The sequence below is a fragment of the Momordica charantia genome (assembly GCF_013281855.1).
Source record: "Momordica charantia cultivar OHB3-1 chromosome 6 unlocalized genomic scaffold, Mcharantia_2.0 BLBB01000006.1, whole genome shotgun sequence".
Taxonomy (NCBI): Eukaryota; Viridiplantae; Streptophyta; class Magnoliopsida; order Cucurbitales; family Cucurbitaceae; genus Momordica; species Momordica charantia.
The window spans coordinates 26871744-26892344 of NW_028275164.1; the positions used below are offsets into that span (position 1 = coordinate 26871744).

At 35.0% G+C, this 20601-nt stretch overlaps 5 protein-coding genes across 7 annotated transcripts; 4 read left to right on the top strand and 1 right to left on the bottom strand.

The window, feature by feature from the left end:
* Positions 1-583: 583 nt before the first annotated feature.
* CTF2A (FAD/NAD(P)-binding oxidoreductase family protein) lies at positions 584-3251 on the bottom strand. The gene is made up of 6 exons (XM_022303784.2): positions 2876-3251; positions 2633-2779; positions 1960-2025; positions 1631-1793; positions 1305-1533; positions 584-1226 (listed from the first exon to the last, which is right to left on the bottom strand). Exons 1-6 carry the CDS (start codon positions 3109-3111, stop codon positions 715-717), a joined length of 1353 nt encoding a protein of 450 aa, XP_022159476.1. The 5' UTR covers positions 3112-3251; the 3' UTR covers positions 584-714.
* Positions 3252-3354: 103 nt separating this feature from the next.
* Positions 3355-6869, top strand: LOC111025882 (dynamin). Its single transcript, XM_022303787.2, has 7 exons — positions 3355-3678; positions 4520-4608; positions 4714-4789; positions 5136-5185; positions 5274-5597; positions 5863-5901; positions 6260-6869. Exons 1-7 carry the CDS (start codon positions 3510-3512, stop codon positions 6440-6442), a joined length of 930 nt encoding a protein of 309 aa, XP_022159479.1. The 5' UTR covers positions 3355-3509; the 3' UTR covers positions 6443-6869.
* A 1752-nt stretch (positions 6870-8621) lies between these two features.
* Positions 8622-10652, top strand: LOC111025868 (bax inhibitor 1). Its single transcript, XM_022303762.2, has 6 exons — positions 8622-8791; positions 9153-9296; positions 9421-9512; positions 9819-10005; positions 10117-10272; positions 10370-10652. Exons 1-6 carry the CDS (start codon positions 8675-8677, stop codon positions 10418-10420), a joined length of 747 nt encoding a protein of 248 aa, XP_022159454.1. The 5' UTR covers positions 8622-8674; the 3' UTR covers positions 10421-10652.
* A 1217-nt stretch (positions 10653-11869) lies between these two features.
* Positions 11870-14037, top strand: LOC111025867 (bax inhibitor 1). Its single transcript, XM_022303761.2, has 6 exons — positions 11870-12057; positions 12719-12862; positions 12989-13080; positions 13262-13448; positions 13553-13708; positions 13796-14037. The coding sequence occupies exons 1-6, from the start codon at positions 11941-11943 to the stop codon at positions 13844-13846; spliced, it is 747 nt and encodes a 248-aa protein (XP_022159453.1). The 5' UTR covers positions 11870-11940; the 3' UTR covers positions 13847-14037.
* A 625-nt stretch (positions 14038-14662) lies between these two features.
* LOC111004517 (transcription factor IIIB) lies at positions 14663-17659 on the top strand. 3 transcript variants are annotated; one of them, XM_022275570.2, is made up of 4 exons: positions 14663-14821; positions 14911-15087; positions 16240-16350; positions 17292-17659. In XM_022275570.2, exons 2-4 carry the CDS (start codon positions 14971-14973, stop codon positions 17529-17531), a joined length of 468 nt encoding a protein of 155 aa, XP_022131262.1. In that variant the 5' UTR covers positions 14663-14821; positions 14911-14970; the 3' UTR covers positions 17532-17659. The 3 variants fall into 3 exon arrangements, with proteins under 3 accessions (XP_022131262.1, XP_022131261.1, XP_087981123.1); XM_022275569.2 differs by having other exon boundaries at positions 14664-14821; positions 14936-15087; XM_088124997.1 differs by lacking the exons at positions 14663-14821; positions 14911-15087 and adding an exon at positions 15866-16007.
* Positions 17660-20601: the final 2942 nt, after the last annotated feature.

A 20601-nucleotide genomic window follows, 5' to 3' on the forward strand; every position in this document is an offset into this window, starting at 1 on the left:
TTTTGTTTCTTTCTAGTTTCTATTGTGTGGGAGAATAACATGCTTCATTGAAAAAAGGAACTTTCTATTTTTATTTCAGTATTACCAGAAGAACGACGACGTTTTGCATATTGGTAAAATTTTAAGTTGACGAATATTTTAATTTCAGTATTCAGTCTTTTCCTTGGTTTGACTCAACAATTAGGAAATCGGAACTTACTCGCATTTTAGATGATAATAAGTATCTTATTTTATATTTTATAAGTATTTATAAGAGTGAGAATTCAAACCCACAATCTTCTAATTTTAATTAGTTAAACTATGTTCAAATTGGTTAATTAACTTATATTTTCGTCCTTATATAGATTCCTTTAGATTTATATTAGTTCATACACTTTTTAAGACTTATTACTTGTTTTTTTTCTTTTGGTACTTCAAGATATGATATTTTATTTCAATGAGGCTGGAGTATGACAAGTTATGTTGATTGAGAAACGTGAATTTAATTGGGTTTTAAGCAATTATATGGATTCAAAAAAAGAAGCTGAAGTGTAATTATAAAGTCACTCAATTATAAGATTAAAGCATAGGACTAATTCTAAGATTAAAGGGCAAACATATTTCCATTAAAAAAAGTATGATAGAATACATACAAAATATCAAGTAATAAACTTATAATAAACTTGTTAATGTTTTTTGAGCATTGAACCTGAAATCTTCTGTTCTGTTATATATTCACAAAGCATTACAATCAAAATTGGTATGCTCTAGCAGAGGTCCTAGCCTAACCAGTTTGGGTATCACAACATTGTTTCTCACAGAACAAACAACTGGGTTCTCCCACTGCAGAGCTGATCCGACCATATTGGCTCGCACGGTAAGCGGAAAGACTCGAGGCCATCGTTCAGTTCCATATGACCTCATAGCTTCTTCAACAGAAGGTGTACCGCTACCGGACTTGAGTGCAGCGGTGAGCTTCCTTGCTAGAACCACTGCATCTTCTAATGCACAGCACGCTCCTTGTCCTAGATTTGGAGTCATTGGATGCCAAGCATCTCCAACCAGAACCACTCTCCCCGATGAAACGGGGGGGCTGACTGCAGGCCATAGCCATCGGTCTACAAGGGGCGTTCGACTTAATGTCTCGTCCGGGGTTGTGTCCATGATGTTTAATAGATCTGATGGCCAGTTTCTGACTAGCTCCTTTGCTTGCTGTTTTAAAACAGCTGGATCTGTGATTTTTGGTCCTGCACAATGAGAGAAACCGCCAATATCGGTGACCAGGTAGCGCAAGTTTTAATGTCAAATTCATAAGCATTGCAGACCTGGAGATGAGTTATTATAGCAGATAAACCAGTAAATTTTTGTAGCAGAAACTGGAACATAACCAGCACGCAACCCCCTTCCATAGATGTTGTTAACTTTCGGCTCGTGTGGCTGTCCGTCTGGATAATTTGCAAGCCCACGAAAGGCACAATGCCCGGCGTATTTCGGCTCCGAAAACCCCATCCACCGAGCTACAGGAGATCGAATGCCATCGCAGCCGATGACAATCTGTTCGACAACGATATAATGCAGAAAACAAGATCCAATAAGTAGGATGCTACTAGAAGAAAAAGTAAGCCAATTCTCTTGAAGTTAAAAGAGTAACCTTTGCAATCAGCTGTGTTCCATCCACAAGTTCCAACTTAAGTTCATCTTGGTCAGTTCTTTGAATGGCTTCCAACTTAGAAGAAAACTGAATTGTTCCTGAAGGAAGCTGAGAGGCCAGAGTCTCCAGCAGTATTCTCCTCTCCACAGCGCGTACCTCTTGACTGTCGAACGACGGTAAACAACAGTTATAACAGTCTCAAATCCCTTTACAGTCAAAGCTGAAAGCAGGAAAAAGACGATGAAACCGTTTCTTAGGAGGAAAAATGTTGACATATGACTAACTTCTGATTCAGTTCTATTAGCAGTAAATGTAGAAAAACCGAGCACCTTTCATCCTCATCCTTAAAAGTGAAGGAGCGCAGCTGTTTTCCTTCTTCTGACTTCACTACCATCCTGCAATGCTGGTAATATAAACAATTTCAGTGGAAGTTCAACAATTTTTAACAGAGGTCTCTCATTATCTAAAATTACATCTTTTTTCCTCTTATTCATTTTCCACTCCAAAACATAGGAGTGTGGGAGCTGGGTTCAAACCAAAACTCAGTCTCATTGTTTATATTCACCCGCCGCAACCTATAAACTTGAATTTTTGGAGAGGACCAAAGTTAATTTTCTTGTCAATTATATTGATAGTCATTTGTTCAGTTATATGCTAACTTCTAACTTCTAGGCATACAAGTGAGGAGAGCGTAAAAATATGTACAAATCATTAAATATATCATAATCTATGAAATATGTTTTAAATCACCGCTAAACTCAAAAGCCTTAGTTGTAAACTTAATCTCCATATTCATAATACTCCTCTGACTTGCGAGCTAGGAAAAAGACCTAACAAACTGATTATGGGAGTAAATGAAATTACAGGAATACGAATGGCTCCGGTGAATTCAATCTTCACATTCTAAACATTGTACTGTTTAACAACATTTGAAACTGGGTTAACTATTTCTGCTTCTCATTTTTTGAGAGTTCGACACACCAAGAAAAAACTAGCACATACCCTTGAATCTCAAGAAACTGGGTCCTGAGAACATTTCCAACCCCAATTGCATCCAACGCACGCCACCCATTTTTGAAAAGGGTCAGTGAAGCTCCACCAGTTCTAAGTGATTCTGCTTGCTCTAGCACCAATGATCTAACTCCAAGCCTGAAATCTCAAACCCTCAAGAATTGAAACATCCAAATAAAACGTTTGATTTTAAACCATTAAACTACAGGATTTCATAAAGAAATTAGATCCTACCGGTGAAGGGACAGAGCAGTGGCCAAACCAGCAATCCCTCCTCCAACTATAACTATTTCTTCCCTCCTGACCTCCGATTGAGCTCTGACCGCAGTTTTACAGTAAAATCTAGTTCTGGGTCGAGCCTGAATCCATGGCCGGCTCTTGGGAAATTCTCCGCCATGAAAATGGAGCGCTGGAGATGGCGACAGAGGCGATTTAAGGAACACAGACGACGAAGAAGAAGCCACAGCCATGAAAGCTCGTGTCTAGAGACTAGAACTGAAGAGTTTATCACGAATTATTCAAACCCCACAAGAAAAGAAGAATGAAGGAAGAGAGAAGAGGGATCTTTCTCAGATTATCAGACAATAGAAGTCGATTAGCCACGCAAACCAGTGGTGGAGAAGGAATTTTCCCGGGAAAACAGAGGAGAAAATTATAGCTTGTGCTATCGTTAAACCAAACGGAAAAAAAATTATGGGCTGAGCGGTTTAAGGTCCAAAATGTAGCCTATAAAGCCCACCTGAATAAGCCCATTAAAGTTGGCGAGAAAACAAAACCTTCAATTTCATATTTGCTCCCTGCAATCGAACCGAGCAAGCTTCGCGAACACTGAAATTTGCAGAGTCCGTATATTGAAGCTCGTTGAAGAATGGAAGCTAGAAATGTCCCGGAAAGTAAGGGCACGGTGACCTTCGAGAGAGAGCGATTTCGGGGAATCCGAATGGAGAATCCGTTTACTTTGAAGGTGGGTCAAGTATTTACAGGTTTCGGCATCGGTTGTGGCGTCGGTATCGGCGTTGGCCGCCCCATTAACATGGGTAATTTTCCTTCTCGTTATCTACTTTTTCTCTCCACCAGTTTCTTTAGCTCTGAATTTTCAATTTCCATGGAAATTGGGGCTGTGGTGAACTGATGGATTAAAGAGTTGTTTCCTGCTTTCTTTCAGTTCATTTTAATCTTTAGTAAAAAGGTATTGAGGTGTGAAATCTGGGAAGTGACATCTGTGTTAGAGCTTCTCCTTTCTCTAGTAGGAAGATGAACAGCATTTTTGGCGACAAGTTCAATTCTATTGATACCAGTATATGAAGATTTCTTTTAACTTCATTTGCTAGGAAGTTGATTGAGACGCAGGAAAGAGGAGAGCAGGGAGATATGAACTCTGCCCAACTTTGTAGAGTTTGACCTTACACTGATTAATTCTAAATGTATGTCAGCAATTAGTCGGGTGAATAATTTTAGTTTAGAATCTTTGATTCATCATATTCAACATTAAGTCCTGTTTGGTAACAATTTTATTTTTGATTCTCTGTTTTTGAAAGTTAAGCTTTAAACAGTACTCCGCAAGCATACTTTTTCTTAAAAAAAAAAAAAAAAGAATTACAAACGAAATCATAATCAAAGGAGGCCTAAATTTATGTTGGAATTGATACCGTTTGAAGTTGAGTTCCCTATTATTGGGGGAGTTATGGCTAGTTGAAGTGTTTCTGAAGCTGAATAAGACTATTTAGTTGGCACTGTTTTGCTGAGTTTAGGCATTTTGGTGCACATTTGCAGGATGTTGATATATGTTTGGTTCTTGGTTGATGAACAATGAACATGTCTGTTGGGCCATTAGTATTACTACTTAATGAATTTATAGAGTGATTTCTTTTGTTTCAGGTGCAATACCCATTGTAAATGAAGTAATGAGTGCCACAAGAGGTGCAACCGACGCATTTTCTGGTATAACTAGGCATTTGAATAACTTTGTGAGTCTTACCCTTGTCCTTTTCTTCAAACAGTATGCATTTTTGTTCTTTATTCAATGTCCAAAATTTCAGCACAATGAAATTCACCCAATTTTCACATGTTAGCTCAGGAAATTGGGAGCTAATAACATTCAAGCTGGCATTGGATGTGGAGTTGGTTTTGGCCATGGTTTTGGTGTTGGTATGTCCAACAATATCTTCTCAATATCAAGTTTCATAATGAAACTTTGTTTTTAGTTTGAAATAATTTGTTAACATTGGTGTAGTGGTTGTTTGTAACTTTTAGGGAAAAATGTAAAAACTACTCCTGAACTATAGGGTTATTACAACTACACTTTCGAACTTTCAGTTCAAGCAATTAACCTCCAAATTTATGAAATAGATGCAATTAAACTTTGCCTGATAACTCTCTCAGCTGAAACTTTAAAAATTGACATTCATTTTCAATTACTCAATATCAACATTTTCATGGATCTCTTGAGTTACCGGTATGTTGTTCAACTGACATGTCGATTCTTGAATGTCAGGCCTTGCTATCAAGCCTTCATTTCAACAACAAGTTCAATCTTCTGTTGTGGTAGGTGCCAGACCTCTTATCCATCAAATATTTCCCATTATGACTTCTTACATACATGTATTTGAGGCTTGAAACCCAAATCTGGTAGCAAGCAACGGAGAAGATGATGAAAAAGTTAGGAAATAATCCTAGTCTTCCAATTACTCAAGGCGCTGGACCAGTGTCACTGCAATCTGCCATGAGCATGACAAACGCTACTGCTCAACATCCTATTGCAAGTATTGAAAAGTTGGCAAAAGAAGTGCCCGAAACTGTCCCACGAAACCTGTCTGGATATGGAAATGTGTCTAAGGGATCCCCTGTTGGAAATGCTGTATCAAGCAGATCTTTTGGAAGTCGAACTGAGAAGGTTATCGACAGTTTCTTGCAAAATCCTGTTTTTAGAGGAGGTGATACTGAACTGCGCAATGAGGTACGATACTACATACTCGGTTTTAGGTTCTAAAAAATGTTTTGCTTCTTATGAGTGCATTCGAGAAAATTTTTTCCCATAAGAGCGGTGAATATTTGATGTGGTTTGCTCGTAAAATACATTTTCTGCAATGGCACAACGAGGTCGCAACCTTGACATGTACAATGCTGTGAATACAAAAACCATACTTTTAATCTCATCATGGATTTAGTCGAGCTGATAACTAATTTGGTTTGGGTCCTGATTGATGTTTCTTTCGTTGCAGGTTGGGCAGCTACGACTCGAAAACCATCTCTTCCAAATGGTAAGTTTCCATAATGGCCATTCCTTTAGAGATGCATCATGGAAATGACTTTCAAATGAGGGAAAAGTGATGCATTTTAGTTTTAGGTATGAGAAAGCATTGTTCACATATTATGTCGAGGGTCTTGATTGTGGAATTCTGTTAAAAAAACAAAGCATTGTGCTATATTTTCACTTCAATCAGATGATTCTATTGTGCATGCAAACTAACTTAGACACTCACATATATGAAACAAATGTTTAGACCGATGAATGTTTGCTAGCTTTCAACAATGTGCTTTAATGTAGCCTGATTTGTTGTTAATATCCACCGTGTTTTATTCATAAAACTGATTCAACTAATTCTGTTGCAAGTGCAGGTAATAATGCATCAGAAACTCATTCAAGAACTTAGGGAGGAGAATGACAAGCTTCACCAAATACTAGTTGAAGACCTGAAAGTACCACCTAGCAAGCTCCTAGCAAGCAATATGGGTAGAAAAATTCCTCCATGTTCGGATTGTTTCGAATGCCGAAGAAAGCAAAGGAGAAGGAGAAGTTAATCGCTACAAGTCATTTCCTTGACATGCTTGAGCTAGAGCAGCATTCAATTGATTCTTCTTAGACAACTTCTCTAGTTGCTGCAGTTTCGAGCACCCGAAGACGAACTGAACAAAAAATCTGAGGCAACAGGTCGTGGCATGCTTGTACACAAGCAAATGACATTGGAGAAGTAGGTGTTCTGTTTTTTCACACAAATCTGCAGCAAAGCATTGAAGCAGAGTTTGTTCAGACGAATCAACATGCTTTTGTTGGTAATTTTGATGGTCTTTTTGTTTTTTCATCTCCAACAACATTCATAGGTAAAACTATTTTAATCCTCGTGGATTGACTCAACGAAAGAAGTAGAGAACTTAAAAGAAAGTGAGTTCAAATCGTGTTAGCTACCTGCTTAATATTTAATCCTATAAGTTTCTTTGGATGAGAGTAGAGATGTGGGTTTAAATGGGTCCGATCTTGATTCTTGTGATGCAAGTATTCTTGTGATGCAAGTAAGAGCATATCGCGTTTTGACCGACTTGCTAAGTATTTGCGATGCTATAGTTTTGAAGTTTCATCACATGTTTAATACAATTTTCTATATGAAAAATTCTCCTCCTTCACATTCATATTTTCCAATGGTCTTCATTTCATGGAAGAAAGGGTTAGGCATTGACTAACTACCAGTCTACGAGAAGCACTAGAATAAATAACATATCCACCAATAATGGGGTTACATATTTGACAATTATTTTTCGTTTTTTGAAAACTATAATATGAGTTAATAGGACCTACAAATTTAGGGATGCATTTGAATGTGTTTGGCAGTAGATTTAGAAATCAAATTTCAATCTAAAAAATTGTTGAAGACATTTAGTAATATATATAATAAGCTAGATAGCTACCAACTAGATAGTTAGTTCAAAATAGTATTAGTTAGTTTATTAACATATTATGAATTTTGTAGAATTATCATTTTACATTTATTATAATTTATAATATATTATATTTTAATTTTTAATTTTTTTTAATTTTAACAAAAATGAAATGAATTTATAACATGAAATTATGTCTGCATTTAAGGTTTCAAATTCAACCATTTTCAAAAACAAATCTGTCAAACACATTTTTTTAAATCTATTTGCCTACCAAACAAACTAATATAAATAAGATTCCTAACTTTTTTTTTTTTTATAGAAAAGCACTATTTTTAAAAATTAAGAATTAGATTCAGGATTCTATACAAACTCACAAGTTATAAATGATTCTTAATTTACAGTAAACACCAATGGTAGAATTATTCTCGACCATCCTAATGTATAAATAATATTCAGGTGTTTCACTTATTTTGGTGCTAACCGTCAATTTAATTCTATTTCTCCCTTACTTGTAAAAAAATAGTCAGTAAAAATAAGCACCAAGTATTTTTATTAACAAAGATTGTGAAAATAAATTTCAACTTGGTTACCCAGGTTAATTTGTTCTATAAAAGGTAAGAGGTCCAAAATGCCCATGGGAAATTGCATGGCAAAGTTTTATTATTATTATCATTATTATCATCTTCTTTTTTTTTACAACAACTTGGCCAAGTTGTCGAAGCTTCGCCGATAAGGCATATGGATTTCACCGTAGTATGAGAAATAATTTTGTTGTCTTTACTCATACCTTAATGTCAATTATGCCCTCAACTTTATCTAGAAATTTCTACCCTATTCTTTTTATTTGTCCTTTTTTTCTACACACGTCTAGTATCACTCCCGAGTTAATTGTACCCTTAAATTTATCGAAAATTTTCAACCCTATAATCTAATTTCTACATTTAAAAAACTTAAAATAGATTTAGAAACTATTTACTTTTTTTTTTAAGAAATATGTAATATGATGGATGAAACCTTTGACATTTAAAAAAGAAGTTAGGTGTTTTACACTAAGCTTAACTTTTATATTTTTTCTAAAGATTTAGAGAATTGAAAAAAGAAAAAAAGATTTAATGAATATAATTACTTTATATTCATAAAGTAACTATAATCTAGATGAATCTATATGTTTCTCAAAGTTATATTATTCAATATTAATATGTTATTTGAATTTATCAAAACAACAAAACCTCTCGTGGCTTAAAAGAACAGGGGCAAAATGGTGAATTCGAACAATCTAGAAACTTGACTGCGTTAATATATATATATATATGTTGTTTCGGTTGGTTTCCGTTCGTCATCGTTTTGTATTCGCTCTGAAAGTCGTCGAAGCAATCAATGGATTCTTTCTCATCTTTCTTCGATTCTCAACCAGGATCCAGAAACCGTTGGAGCTATGATTCTCTCAAGAACTTCCGGCAGATTTCGCCGGCCGTTCAATCTCATCTCCAGCAGGTTGGTTGCTCTATTCTTTTCCTTCTTTCGTTCTTTGTATGGCCATGTTTGTAGAGATTTCATATCTAGAAGCGTGGTTCTAATTGAGATTTCGAATTCCTCTGTTTACGTTCTTCGTGGACGTGGTTGTTATTGTGCAAGTGATCGGATGTTGATGATTCACAGTGTGGATTCTTGGATTCTTATATTTCTTCGAACATGGTTTCCTTATCGCTTTTTTGTTTCATTTCGGTTGCATTGTTTTTCTTCTGGACATTTGAATGAACTGAGACAATTAATTGTTCTCCATTCGTCGTTGTTATTTGTATAAGCCATATAGATGTAACTAGAGCTAATTTCGCCAAGTACTGCGAATCTGCAGGTTTACCTTACTCTGGGCTGTGCTTTAGTTGCATCTGCTGCTGGAGCCTACCTGCATATGCTCTTGAACATCGGCGGTACTCTCACAACACTGGCCTGTATTGGAAGTATCGCGTGGCTAATGGCCACTCCTCCTTATGAAGAGGTAGATTTCTACAGCGTCCTCTTTTCTCTCTGGTGTTCCAATGTATGTGTGTGTACGATTTCTCTGAATATTTTGTGTTCTCAGTATTGATATTTTTGTTTTATGTCTCGTGATTTGTGATCAGAAAAAGAGGATTTCTATTTTATTTGGGGCTGCTCTTCTTGAAGGGGCGTCAATTGGTCCTTTGATTAGTCTGGCTATTGAGATTGACCCAAGGTAATTCACGCCTCTAAATTTGATTATATCTGCAAGCAGTTCTTAAAATTACTGGCGGAGATTCCTATCGATAATCATAAAGTAGAAGATGATATCATAGATCTGGAAAAAAATCTGGATAGAAAACATTTTGATTAGCGATGCGGCTATGTAGTTATCACTCTGATTTATTTTTTTCTTTTGGAGTAATGAATATTCCTTATTCTGCCGGCCGTAGTTTCGTGATTTGATTATCTTATTCTTGGTCGGTCTCTGTAATTGGCTTGAATTGTTGTTATATTGATTTATGAATTCTTTCATTCCCAGTGTCCTGGTCAGTTCTTTCGTGGGAACTGCAGTGGCCTTCGGTTGTTTCTCAGCAGCAGCCATGTTAGCAAGACGCAGAGAATTCCTTTATTTGGGTGGCTTACTTTCTTCTGGCATATCCATGTTACTGTGGTTACATTTCGCTTCCTCTATATTCGGTGGTTCTACTGCCCTTTTCAAGTTTGAGGTATTTATATTCCTATTTCAACTTCTTTATTATTCTGAAAATGGAATTAGACATCAAGTTTTGGCAGGCCTGAGCTTTACCTCAACCTTGTTTTGTTTGTACCATTTGTAGTTGTACTTTGGGCTTTTGCTCTTTGTTGGCTACATGGTAGTTGATACCCAGGAAATCATTGAGAGGGCACATCTTGGCGATATGGACTATGTGAAGCACGCGCTGACTCTATTCACTGATTTCATTGGTGTTTTCGTTCGAATTCTCGTTATCATGGTGAGCATCTTTGGTGCTACTGCTAAATGCCTTTTTCTACTTACTCAAATCAATGGAAATTATTATACTAAATGATAACTCTTTTACTGATGTCCAGCTAAAGAACTCCACAGAGAAGAACGAGAGGAAGAAGAAGAGGAGGGACTGAACTCATCAAACACACGCACCCACCCCGAACGAGTAACTGTGGACCCGTGCCCGGTACATCTTGTAAATTGTAATAGAGTTTTTTCTTGTAATGTTCTCTGTAGTTCACATACTTGGGATGGATTCTGCTTGCTTGTTTGGGTGAAAGCAGAGACCATACTTTCTTCAGTTTGTGTCTTGTGATTGGTCCTGTGAAAACTGTAATGTGATTTTAGTTTCTTTGTTTCCTCTGATGCTCGTGGCTCAACAGAACTGTTCACTGGAAAATTGTTTTGTTACTGAATTTGAAAGGCTAAAACCAATGCTAGAGGAGGCAGTGATGGTTTAGAAATCTGTCCGTGATGAAAGAATTGGTTCAATGAAGTTGAGAATTTGGATTTCTTTTTAATAGAAAAGAAATTAAGGACGGGTTGACGTTTGATATGTTATTGGCATTCTTTTATTCTCAATGGTAGTATGATCAACTTAGATGGATTTCCTCGATGCTTTATTTTCTTCTTTCCCAAGTTTCCATCAAATATTCTGAGAATTAATGAAAAATACTCTTTGAGTAAATATTTATTAACATTTTAAACAAAAAGTTGACGGGGTAGAATTTAGGACGACATGGTAATTAATGAAAATTAGAGGTAACATCTAAACTACTATAGCCTCCACTTTTGAAGGAAAAGAGGTGTCTTTCAAACAGAAGTTCACGTTTTTTTTCCTTTTTGGTAATTTAGCCGGTTGTTTTTAAAGATTTGTGAGAATAACTATCTAAACGCCTCCACATTACTTAAGATATTGTTTACCTTTTTAAAAGTGCTATGCCTATGTGGATAGAATTTTACTTCTAAGGTTTAAATATTATTTCGGTACATATATTTATAATTATGGTTCGGTCCTTAATTTTTAAACTTGATTTATTTTAGTTATTGTATTTTCAAAACATTCGTTTTTGTCCTTATAATTTTAAAAAGTAGCTTATTTGATTCCTATTCGTAGAATTTTGACATAAACTTTGTTCACAATGAAAATATTTTAAATACAAATTTAATGAAATTATGATTGAAATAATTAAAATATACTTTATTTACAATAAAAATATTTTAATACAAATTTAATGAGTAAAATGACATCCCTCGTGCTAAACTTACGATTGAAATACATAAAATAAACTTTATTCATCATACAAATTTAATGAGTAAAATGACATGCCACATGTTAATTTAGAGACATAGAAGGTCGAACTCCCGGAAAGAAAAGAATAAATCGATTGATGAATATATGTTATCAGACAAGCATTGAAGTCAACCGAAGAAACTTTCTTAAAATTTATTTTATTCTTATATATAATTATATATAAAAAAATCCATCTCTTGTAAATAGCTTGTAAAAGTAGGGGCAAAATGGGAATCCAAATAATCTAGAAACACGACTGCATTTATATTTTATGTATATATCATCCCTGGCACTTGTGCTTGGTGGATAAATTCGTACTCAGTTTGTTTGACGTACTCGTTAAGAAATTTCTTCGACGCCATGGACGCGTTTTCGTCTTTCTTCGATTCTCAATCGGGATCCAGAAACCGGTGGAGCTATGACTCTCTCAAGAATTTCCGGCAGATTTCGCCGGCCGTTCAGACTCATCTCCAGCGGGTCAGTTGCCCTGAACGTTTCTTTCGTTCTTTCTGTTTGTATACATGTGAATTGAGGTTTCATCTGGTTTTCCAGAATTGGTGTCTCTAATTAAGATTTTGGATTCGTAATTATATGTTTTTCACGACGTGGTGGTTATTGTCGGATGGGTTAGACAAAATTTTGATGAGTTAGCTTCAAAGATTGCTCTAGGGTTTTGATTAGGTCATGGATCTGGGATGATTCGTAATCTTGTTTTCCGTTACGTGATTAGGAGAAATGTTATTTTTGGGTGGAGAAAGTATTCTAAATAGTCATGGATTACTAAATATGAGACTGTAGGGGTGCTTTCGATCCTCAGAACAGGGGATTTATTGAGTAGAATGCAATAATTTGTATGAAAGTAAGAGTGGAGAGGTTCTTGATTGGAATAGGTTTCCCATTTGGGTGGAATTGGTAAAAGACCTCCCTATGTTATATCATCCAGTTCTCTCGCCCACGAACCGATGTACATTATTTATCGATATTAATAAATGATAAAATTAGATTTCATCAAGATGCAACTTTTCTCAATCCATTGGATTTTTTTTCTATTATTCACTTTCCTTTGTTGTTTTTCATATATACCCATATGTGTAATTAGTAATTGAGACTAATCTTGCCAAGTACTGCAAATCTGTAGGTTTACCTCACTCTTGGTTGTGCTTTAGTTGCATCTGCTGCTGGAGCTTATCTGCATATTCTTTGGAATATTGGCGGTATTCTCACAACACTTGCATCAATCGGATGTATTACATGGCTAATGTCCACTCCTCCTTATGAAGAGGTATGGTTTTCTATAACCTCTTTTCTCCCTGGTGCAGTGCCATGTTTCTTTATGCAATCTCTCTTTGTCTATTTTATGTTCTTAACATTTGTATTTTCGTTTTGTATCACATTTATCTGTGATCAGAAAAGGAGGATTTCTATTTTATTGGGGGCTGCTCTTCTGGAAGGGGCTTCGATTGGTCCTTTGATCAATCTGGCTGTCGAGATTGACCCAAGGTAAATTCAAATTGCTCTTGTTATATCTGAACACATTTACTTAGGCACATCATTAAAATATTGGCAAAGGGTAGTGGTTGTTCAATTGATCCTCGAATGCTTTTCATGTTTTTTGGATTTTGGGAATCAATCTTTGCTTCGTTTATTTCTGTATTGATTCATAAATTGTGTTTTTTCCCAGTGTTCTAGTCAGTTCTTTTGTGGGAACTGCAGTGGCTTTCGGTTGTTTCTCAGCGGCAGCCATGTTGGCCAGACGAAGAGAATTCCTTTATCTGGGTGGCTTACTTTCTTCAGGCATATCCATGTTACTCTGGCTACATTTTGCCTCCTCTATATTCGGGGGTTCCACTGCCATTTTCAAGTTTGAGGTATTCATATTCCTCTTTCAGCTTTTCTGACGACTTGTAAGTGGAAATTGTCTCCAATCCAAGCAGGCGTGACCTTAATCCCGATTTGTTTGTTGCATATGTAGTTGTACTTTGGACTGTTGGTTTTCGTGGGCTACATGGTAGTTGATACCCAGGAAATAATTGAGAGGGCACACGTCGGAGATATGGATTACGTGAAGCATGCACTGACTCTCTTTACTGATTTCGTGGCGGTTTTCGTCAGAATCCTCATTATAATGGTGAGCTATATCAGCTAGCTGTGTTCTAAATGCCAGTTTCTGTTGAAATTTCATACTGAATGATGGTTTATGTCAACTAATTTGCAGCTGAAGAACTCTGCGGAGAAGAATGAAAGGAAGAAGAAGAGGAGGGACTGAAGTAGTGGCCGAATGAAGATGGCAACGACTGTGCAAGTTGGTTGCGCATAATCTCTTTCTCTGTGGTTGTTAACCTCAATGTCAATGTCAGAAAGAAGCACTTTGTAGGTTGTAACCGACTTAACTGATGTGTATTTCGATTTGGACTATATGCAATTGCAATGCTTAAATCTCTACAAGTTTTGTACGTATTTTAATGTTCTTAATCTTGTTTAAATAAGTTATTGATTAGTCTGTTTAGAGTTTGAATAATACTTAGTTGCTCACCGAAGAAAGAAGATTTTTTTTAAAGAGAGATGATAGAATAAGGTTGTATTTGGTAGTGATGATAGAATTAGAGATTTTGAAAAGAGAGATTGGTCTATTTTAAATTGAAGTGATTTTGGTAATACAAATGTTATTTTAATTATGTTAACATCACTTCTAAACTTGTCTTAAAACATATTTTATAAGATTAATAACTGAAAGTCATTTTAATTATGAAAAATCATTCCAAAACATATTTTATTAAAAATCACTCCAAAACATATTTTATAAGGTCAAATTGTGGAGGGAGAGAATTAAAACATTTCAGGTCTATTATAAATTTATGGAAAATCCCTGGAAATAATAACACATATAAGCTCTACCCTTTATATCCCAATTTGTAAAAAAATGAAATTTATCAAAATCTTGAGGATAAAATAAATTAACAAATTTACTTATCTGACCAATAAGCAGTTCGATTCTTCAGCCCAACTAAAAAACCTTTTTTATTAGTTTTTTTTATTTATTATTTTTTTTTGGGCAAACGGAAAATAAAAAATGCTCCAGAAGATTATGTCTACGGCAACTCAGCAAAAATCATCTTGGACCCGAGATTGATGAAGTGAAGCCGTATATAAGTTTCGAAGCCAACAGCCAAAAAAGGGCAAAGAAATCGAGCATCATCTCCGCAGCACTGTGTTCGTTCCAATGGATTAATGGCTTCTTCTGGTATCTTACAAATTCATCTGCCGTTTTTTGAAATTCACTTTCCATGTGGGTTCTGAATTTTCCTTCGTTTCGGGTCAACCGAGTTACAGATTCGGTTTCTGTTTGACTTTGCAGGGGGATCTGTGGGCTGAATAGCTGGAGGGATTCGGATGGACAAGCTTTTAGAGTTTGGACGAAGGGCCCTCTTCTACGTTAGGGTTCTCTCCGGCTACGAAGAGCGCCGGATTCGATCGTTTAGGTTGGAGCTCGAGAAGCGTCTCAAGCAGGTACTTGGGCTGGATCTTTTGGCTCTATTTTGTTCATTTTCGTGGCTGATTATGCAATTTCTTCTACTGGGTTTGGCTTTACATCTTGGCTTATTGATTGGGGAATGTGATTTTCTCAGTCACTTTGCGCTGGGAAATGAGATATTATACCTCTATGTGAAGAATTTTGTATTCAAATGATTGGGGGAACGGAGAGCCAGAGAGGAGTTAAATTCAGGCAGCTAAATTTCAGCTGTGATAACTAGAAAATGTATCTTCTTAACCATTATCAGTATCACCATGGGTTTAGGTTTTGTTCGGTATGATGGTTTCAGCTTACATCTTATGAACCATTTTTATAGTGCCCTTTATAGGATTTCATTTCTCACTGATGAAATCGTTGTGTTTGAACCTGTCTGATATGAGTACGAGGCAAAGGGTGTCAAAGAATTTGGTATTTTATTTTGAAACTTTGATGTATGGCAAATGTACTTATGTAAAGTAGAACCTTGTCGAAGGTTTCATAGTCATTAGGCTAAGTTGTCTTGTCTTTAAAGTGAAGTCACGAATATGAGTTTCTTTGTGAATGCAACTTCATAATTATAAGCCACTTGAAAGTTGAGTCAGACACACATTTGGAAGGAATGGTTTTACACTTGGGTTTCAAGGGGTTATATTTTGAATCTTTTGTTTAGAGGACAAGAATAAATTACTTATGGTAAGGTTTTGGGACAACTTAACTTGTATGGTTTGGATAGAAAAATGAGATTACTTGACATGGCATTCTTGGAATCTTCACAGGGCAACAGAGGACATATATAAATTATCTGACTACTTCGTCTTCGACTGTGCCAAAAATATTTGAAAACAGCTGCTGAGTTATTTTGAACAAAATTTAGTTATCCATGTAACTATTAATGTGGATATGGAAGTTTTCATCTGTAAGGGACTTATTTTTTGGGTGTCTGTTTAAGCATTAGGTTAACTTTTCGTGTGTGTTGGGTGTGGAAATTCCTCTTCATTTAAGGCATCACTTTACCTTAGTCCATGCCTTGCATTATGCCAAAAAACAAAATATTGAGCATTCATCATGATGATAGACGTTCAAGGATATTCAACTTGTTTACAAACTAATTTTTTTATGTATGACGATGTCGCTTTACCCCTTGCCAGGCAGAGGAAAAAAAAGCTGCCATGAGAAAGATACCTGAGCAGGCCATCTTAGGAGAAGTTCGCCGTATGGTGGAGGAGATGCAAACTCTTAATAAAAAGTTAGAGGAAACAGTAAGTTCTATTTTGTCGCTGAGATGCTTATTTACTGATTTTCAAACACCATTCCCCCTAAAATAAAATAGAAAAAAAGAAAAAAAATCCATATCTGCCTTGCAAGATTGAATTAAGACCAGATGCTTGTTTGTTTATGTCCAAGGTTACCTGCCTCTTTGGCTTTACATGTCCCTTCATGTTTTGGCTTTGGTATTATTCTTCGAGATTGGTTATCCTTATTGAGTTGTCTTTTACCACAATATGGTCCAAACATTTTTCATCTTGCTGTTATCTGTAGCTTCACATGCAATTAGAAAAAAGAAGGATTTTAATTTTCTAAATATGGAAGAAATTCAGATTGGGAGATTCTATCTTTGCTTTCTATTGATATGGGGATTAACGTTGTCAACTGAATTTGAGTGCTCACTTTTAAGTTATTTCTAGTTTTGGTCAGTAAGGATTGACTTAGTGGTCAATGGGCCAATGAAAAGAAGTAAAAGGGCTAAGAGGGAATAGTTTGAACCATAATGGCCACCTACTTAGGATTTAAAATTTTACACAATAGGGTTTGGCGGTTGCCTCGTGAGATTAGCTAAGATACACACAAGCTGACTTTGACATTCATGGATAGTCAGATATTAAAAAAGAAGATTAGTATACGGGTAATCATATGGTGTGATAGAGTTTGTCAATGGGAGAGTTCTAAGAGGCCAGCCCTTAGAAATAAGTTTGAATATGGGCACAAGAGAGGGAGACATCGGTAAAGAATTGTGGATGAGTGAGATAGCTCTCGTCTCTCGAAAGGCTGTCGACCTTTTTATCTTCTTTTTCTTTAGCAACTATACAACGGCCTCTATATAAAACTTTCAATAAATACAACTAAAGTTTTCCCCCAATCCCTAAAGTAACAGTATCTTAATTTGGACTTTAAGAAAACTGAGCTGAGAATGTATGTGCAGGAGTCTGCCATTGAAGAGTACTTCAAGCCAATTGACAAAGAAGCAGAGGCACTAATGAAAATGCAGCTTGAAGGAGAAGAGAGAAAAATGAAGGACATGGTTAAAGTCATGCAGCAACAGGCTTTGTTTGAAAAGGCTGAGGCAGGTAAAGTTACCACCTCTACCCTTCAAACTGACAAAAACCAACACAACCAAAACCTTGCATCTGACAAAACCCCTCAAAAAACTCAGTTGAGTTGATTCTATGACAAGTTAGTGATTATTGATTAAATTAATAAAAGTCTGTTAGTGTGCAATTTTGGTGCCACCAATGTCATATATACACTCCACTTTATAGTTGTGATTATAAAGCCCCTCAGTTTTAATCACAGAGGCATTATTGATTGTATTTAGTTTATTATATGATAGTTTCTTTTGCCCAATTCAGATGTATGGACTTGAAACTGTCAACTTTTTTTAGTATGGAGCTGTTGTTTCATGAAAGATGCTTATTAACGATATCGATACCTTAAACTTTACAAAAGGTTAGGGCCTTAACCTTGGCATTATGTTCACGTCCTACTCTCACTAATCTTCAGGAAATCTCTACCTAACAACTCTGAGAGACAATAAAGGTTTTAAATTATTAAGTTTTCTTTCGGTGCTGGCATCTCAAGATAAAAGGAACAAGGGGAAGAATCGAAATCTGGATCTCCAAAATTGAAGTTGAATGCTTTTCTTGTATGAATGTTGACTATATAATATAATTCATTATTATTCCTATTAGAAGTTCTTATCTTATTATATATATTTTCTTATTGCGTTACGTCTGTTGGGTGGAGACTATATGTAGCAAGGGTAAATTATCTCGAATGTTCCAAACCCACCTAGGTCACCCCATAGGAATCGACTGTATAGGAAGAGATTGTTGCCTTGGTTGAACGAGTTTCATTTTACAATCTCATTATTTACTCGTTCTGTCAACATAGAATGAAAAGATTCATATAGAATTCTAGAATCGGAAGCTTTTATCTTTGAATGGTTCGTCTTTATCCTTAGAGTGATAAACTATAGTTTATTTTGAAACATGGAAAACTAAAGAAAGTATTCAGAGAGGACACACCATATTCATTAATGTTTGTTGTTAAAATCACATTTTGAAAATTGTGAAAAGTAGACCATTTGAATCTTTAGATTCAAGCTCTTGACCTTTCCCATACACTATTGATTTTCCCCCCTTTTAAGGCTTCAATGTTTAAAATTTGAACACAGATACATGATTAGTCAAAGCTATGGTGCCCAAATTTCAAATGAATGAGGTAAATAATATTTTCATTTATTACAGAAAACATTTCTTTATTTTTTTTTTTAGAAAAATGGTCATTCATTCAGTCAAGTCACTCAGCTGGCCCTATATTGAGACCTTTTTCTTTGAAGAGAGGAAAAAAAAATTGGATGGACCCTTTTACATTTTGAACTTCATTTGTTTTGGTTTTTTCTTTTGAAAATATTGATGTTTAAATCAACTTGATATTAAACATAACAATTTCTACGAATCCAAGCATATGAAAAATAAATAAACAGAGAAATTTTTACTTGATTCATACTGTCCACCATTAAATTCTTGACCGTTGACATAGGAGAGAGGAACGGAGAGATTCTTTTTGTCACAAGTCTCATCGGTAATTTTATTGTTTGAAGTAAACAATTCTACATATTTCACCAACTCTATATATTAGTACAAATATGAATAAAATTTTGTTCAAATAAATTTTATTTTCCCCCATGACCTTAGATAAAGTTTGAAGTTGTTTTATTTTGAAAAGAGCACTTCCCCATTTTGTATACACCTTTATTGACCTTGTTTACTTCCCAACCAACTTTTTCAAGCTGAGGATCTTGCATCCCTTTTCAATCATCTTCTTCTAATTTTAAATAAAAATCTAAACTTTTTTTTTTAATTATCTGTGTATTAAAATAATTGTAATGTTTAGATAGGAGACAAAAAAAATATATATATATATATATTTGAACTTATATATTTTTTAGTATTGAAATTTAAACATAAAGGTAAGGATTCGAATCTCAGATAGCTATAAAGGTATTCTTGATGTATGTACTAATTTTGTTATGTTCAGATTAATGAAAATGATCATTCTTTCTTAGGTTAAATAACCAAGTTTAGTCTTCGAAATTTTAGAGTTGTGTTGAATATAATAGACTCATAAACTTTAATAAGACCCTAATTTTCTAATTTTGTGTCTTAGTCTTAGATCTCTAGTTTATTTGACATTTAAAAAAAATAAGGAATATGTTAGGTACAATTTTATTTAATAGTTCTTCTGAATTTTCAATTTTCTGTCTAATATATCTTTAGATTTAAAAAAATATCGACAAAAACTTAGAAATACAAGGACCTATGAATGAACGAATTCAAAGACCAATTAAACACTATATTGAAAATCTAAAATTCTATCGTGCACTTTTTAAATGAGACATATTCTTTAAGGCTATTTTTTTATCCTTCTTTTTTTTTTATAAAATTTTTATCCTTCTTTAAGACTAATTTAGTATAATTCGTTATTCTTAAAAAAGTGAATAAAGTTTAGTTATTAAATATCAAATAACGAAATTTAGTATTTTCTAATTCTGTAACATATAGATGGGACCATTTTTTCTTTTAAATATTACTTTTTAGAACTTATTTTTAATACATATTTCTTTCTGAGACTTATTATTTCAATATTGGGAAAACATAATCGTCCCATGAAGAAATGAATTTCACTTCATCTTATGTGAAATCATCTCGAACTTATCGATTTAATTTATAAGATCAAAGACACTTTGCCTAAGTGAATTTGAAGAGGTAGAAAATACCACGGAGAGAATATATATCTCATTAATCATCCTCTCCCACTTCGAATCAACAATTTTCTCTCTGTTCCTCTCCCGCCTTTTCGAATTTCTCACTCTTTCATTCACTAATTTCTCATGTGTCAAAATCGAACATTTAAATCTCCAAAATATGATTTCCTCAAAACTGTCTCTTGCGTATCTACTGCGTCATGGCAAAGTCATCTTTTGTCAAAAGTTGATAATACATGCGAAATCATTTCTTCGAGAGACGATTTCGTTTTCATCTCATTAAAACTACTATATCGAAATAATAAGATAAAAAAAGTAATATTAAAGATAAAAAAAGTCCAATAAAAGAGAAAAAAGATGTAAAGTAACCTAGGGGGCAGGGAAATGGTATGCTAATTGAACGATTGCCCGACATTATTGGATTGTGGTGCTACTTAGGCCGACACCATCCATCCATCCAAGGGCC

What these genes read in the sequence shown, in the direction of transcription:
- LOC111025882 (XM_022303787.2), top strand. Translation starts at nt 3,510, where the DNA reads ATGGAAGCTAGAAATGTCCCGGAAAGTAAGGGCACGGTGACCTTCGAG. An exon ending in TGGCCATGGTTTTGGTGTTG is followed by an intron (nt 4,790 to 5,135) that starts GTATGTCCAACA and finishes CTTGAATGTCAG; the next exon opens with GCCTTGCTATCAAGCCTTCA. An exon ending in ATACTGAACTGCGCAATGAG is followed by an intron (nt 5,598 to 5,862) that starts GTACGATACTAC and finishes CTTTCGTTGCAG; the next exon opens with GTTGGGCAGCTACGACTCGA.
- CTF2A (XM_022303784.2), bottom strand. Translation starts at nt 3,111, where the DNA reads ATGGCTGTGGCTTCTTCTTCGTCGTCTGTGTTCCTTAAATCGCCTCTG. An exon ending in CAGTTTCTTGAGATTCAAGG is followed by an intron (nt 2,026 to 2,632) that starts GTATGTGCTAGT and finishes CCAGCATTGCAG; the next exon opens with GATGGTAGTGAAGTCAGAAG. An exon ending in CTATAATAACTCATCTCCAG is followed by an intron (nt 1,227 to 1,304) that starts GTCTGCAATGCT and finishes CTCATTGTGCAG; the next exon opens with GACCAAAAATCACAGATCCA.
- LOC111025868 (XM_022303762.2), top strand. Translation starts at nt 8,675, where the DNA reads ATGGATTCTTTCTCATCTTTCTTCGATTCTCAACCAGGATCCAGAAAC. An exon ending in TTCAATCTCATCTCCAGCAG is followed by an intron (nt 8,792 to 9,152) that starts GTTGGTTGCTCT and finishes GCGAATCTGCAG; the next exon opens with GTTTACCTTACTCTGGGCTG. An exon ending in CCACTCCTCCTTATGAAGAG is followed by an intron (nt 9,297 to 9,420) that starts GTAGATTTCTAC and finishes ATTTGTGATCAG; the next exon opens with AAAAAGAGGATTTCTATTTT.
- LOC111025867 (XM_022303761.2), top strand. Translation starts at nt 11,941, where the DNA reads ATGGACGCGTTTTCGTCTTTCTTCGATTCTCAATCGGGATCCAGAAAC. An exon ending in CCACTCCTCCTTATGAAGAG is followed by an intron (nt 12,863 to 12,988) that starts GTATGGTTTTCT and finishes ATCTGTGATCAG; the next exon opens with AAAAGGAGGATTTCTATTTT. An exon ending in CTGCCATTTTCAAGTTTGAG is followed by an intron (nt 13,449 to 13,552) that starts GTATTCATATTC and finishes TTGCATATGTAG; the next exon opens with TTGTACTTTGGACTGTTGGT.
- LOC111004517 (XM_022275570.2), top strand. Translation starts at nt 14,971, where the DNA reads ATGGACAAGCTTTTAGAGTTTGGACGAAGGGCCCTCTTCTACGTTAGG. An exon ending in TCGAGAAGCGTCTCAAGCAG is followed by an intron (nt 15,088 to 16,239) that starts GTACTTGGGCTG and finishes ACCCCTTGCCAG; the next exon opens with GCAGAGGAAAAAAAAGCTGC. An exon ending in ATAAAAAGTTAGAGGAAACA is followed by an intron (nt 16,351 to 17,291) that starts GTAAGTTCTATT and finishes ATGTATGTGCAG; the next exon opens with GAGTCTGCCATTGAAGAGTA.